This window comes from Limulus polyphemus, unplaced genomic scaffold, assembly GCF_000517525.1.
Source record: "Limulus polyphemus unplaced genomic scaffold, Limulus_polyphemus-2.1.2 Scaffold127, whole genome shotgun sequence".
NCBI lineage: Eukaryota > Metazoa > Arthropoda > Merostomata > Xiphosura > Limulidae > Limulus > Limulus polyphemus.
In genome coordinates this window covers 952,850-955,603 of record NW_013665737.1, presented here as the reverse complement: position 1 = coordinate 955,603, position 2,754 = coordinate 952,850, and the positions used below count along the sequence as shown (strand labels likewise).

General features: G+C 34.1%; 1 protein-coding gene across 1 annotated transcript in view; it reads right to left on the bottom strand.

Moving 5' to 3' along the window:
- Positions 1-2,754, bottom strand: part of LOC106473203 (serine/threonine-protein kinase mig-15-like) — an 88,770-nt gene that overhangs the window by 36,064 nt on the left and 49,952 nt on the right. Inside the window, exons 13-14 of the mRNA XM_022402714.1 lie at positions 2,377-2,452; positions 1,609-1,670 (exon numbers count right to left, since the gene is read on the bottom strand). Of these exons, the coding sequence (XP_022258422.1) occupies positions 1,609-1,670; positions 2,377-2,452 (138 nt within the window). The remainder of the gene's footprint in view (positions 1-1,608; positions 1,671-2,376; positions 2,453-2,754) is intronic.

Below are 2,754 nucleotides of genomic sequence, written 5' to 3'. Positions count from 1 at the left end.
AGACATTCAGCTTGCCACTCTTCCTTTACAAGAAAATAATAAAATAAATTCTTTGATAGGTTGTTTAGGCAGAGTATTCGTAATGAATCTAAGTTTCAAATGGACAGCAACTGCCTGTTGTAGAAACCTACAAATGTAGAGGGCAACGTCTCGAAAGTCTTCGGCCTTTCATCTTCACACACACACTGACCCGAAGACGAAAGGCAGAAAACTTTCGAAATGTTGTCCTCTACATTTGTAGGTTTCTACAACAGGCAGTTGCTGTCCATTTGAAACTTAGATTCAATAAAATAAATTCCTTCAGTGACATAAAAAGAAAAAAAGGAACTTTTTTGTGTAAACAATGAAAAATACTGGAAATGGAGGTTCAACCACTGTACCAAGATTTAGATCTAGATTTAAACAGTTTAAAGTCTCTGATGAGGTTAGATTTTATGAAATGTAAAAGTGTGTGTATAATTTTAGATAATGTAAGTGCCTATAAAAAATTCTACGAGATTTTAAATACAATACAAAATTCACTAGTTGTTAGCACAAATTTTAGTTTGCATTACTAAGACATAAATGAAGAACGAGTTCTTAAACTACAGAAGACTGAATATGTTATACTGAAATGATTTTCAATGTGCAAGTCAGCAAGTCACATGACAACCACAGATATTATAATGTCACAATGTAATGGATGTATCACAACTACATTTTGACAATGTTTGGCATTTTGTAAGCAGTGTGATGTTACATAAAGTTGATCAGTTTTAAATAGAGAAGAGTAAGTAACAACTCTTCAGATGCAGAAACAATCTGATCATAAAGATGAAGATGTTTTCAGATCTGAAATTTCTAATTTCTAAGATGAGGATATCTAATATACTCAATGGCTTTGGAAAACAAAGGAAAATGGATTAACTGAGATTACCATGACCATTCAGAAAGAGACCTGCAGCAAGATGTAACCACCCATGGTAAGCAAAGTGCAGCTTCTTGTAACAGATGTGAATCCAAGAACACAAAGGTTAGTGGTTAGAGCCATCCATGTGCCCAGGCAACAGTACACTACATAATCAAGAAGGATCCCTGTTGGAAAAAGTGACACAAGTCATGTGTGCACATGTTGCTTCCGTGACATATCCAGGAAAGGAAGACCAACTGTCCCAAATTATATATATATATATATATATATATATATACAGTATCTATCCAAAGAAAAATGGCAGTACATCATGAAACTTGGTGAAATGTATGTGTGCATTGATAACTATAACGTCTTGTTCTATTTTCTACTGGAAATGGGTGAAAAACAATTTCCAAAATTTGTAAACAGCATGATGCAAAATATTTCTGAAGAGATTTACATTTATCATTGGATACTGTGCCAGAGGAAAGTCAAGGATCACAAAAATGGATACAAACATAAAAGTAAACTCTGCTAATAATAATACTATTGTTTCAGACCCTTTATACAAAAATACTGGTTTTGTATGGAAATGATACCAACACGGTATGATTCCACAAAAATAGGTCTACCAGTAATACTTCCTCCTCAACCAATACAAATCTCAAGCAGCTGGAGAATGAAATGTATTCATGCTATTCTGTATGAAGACATACCAGTAATGTGGCTGGATGTAGTGCCTGTGGATTTCTGTGTGATTGGACTTATGAAGATAACACTTCAAAATTATCATACTTGTGCATTATATGGATTATGGAAAGCATACTGGGTGGTGTGGTGTTCTTTGGATATGACAGCCTTATGATATAGCTTTTTACAATGAAAACTACATTAAGGGCCCCTGGTGGGTTTCAGGTGTGATGCCCCCAGAAGTTCTGTGCTTTTGTGTCATTTGGAATTCAGAAACATGTCTAAAAATTACTCAAAAATCATCTCATATACTTTCAATGCTAAACGTTCAAGATTGGGTTTGAAAATATACTTCACATTGCAAGAAATTATACTAACAAACTGCCTGTTTGTGGTCTAAAATCATCATCACATCTTTTCTTTACATTTGTTTAGAGGGCCATGAAAGTGAAAGTGAGTCAAATGGTGTGAAAGTGCATGATGATGAAGAGGCAATGATACAAGAGGATGTTAGCTCTCCATCTAGTAATGATGAACCTGGACCAAGCAGAGGAAGGCATAAACAGCTTCGTTAATGGGAAACATTTGTCCCAGTCACAGTGTGAGGGGTGGGAGAAGTAGAGAAAAACATCTCAGTCACAGCGAATGGGTTAATCACTTTTCTTGGTTTAATATAAATACTTTTTAAATACATTATATATAGCATTTTCTATTCTACAGCAGATAAGCAATCAAAAAGATTACCTATTGTCTTTTACTATTTTAACTGATGATTAGAATATGCAGATAACTACCTGGGCTGTCCTGGCAATGGAGTGTCTTCCTCATCCCCCTCACTCCCACTATATCGATAAACCTCCTGTGACTCTCCTATCAAAACATATAAAACAGTGTTTTCCATTACTAGAGAGTTTAGAGCTTATATTAGGAAAAACTTTATGCTAAAAAATAAAACTCTATGGTCTTTATGAGACTATTAGTTGTAAACATGTTCTTTACTAGTTAGAAAGTGAAACATGAAAAAACATTAACCTTTTCCACACAGGTCACAAGTAAAAGGCCATGTCATTGCATTTGTTGACTCGCATTCAAAATATTATTGAACTACTATTTCATGAATTTATGAAAATAGGTTTAGTATTAAACTGTAGATTATAATTCAAATTTTATAC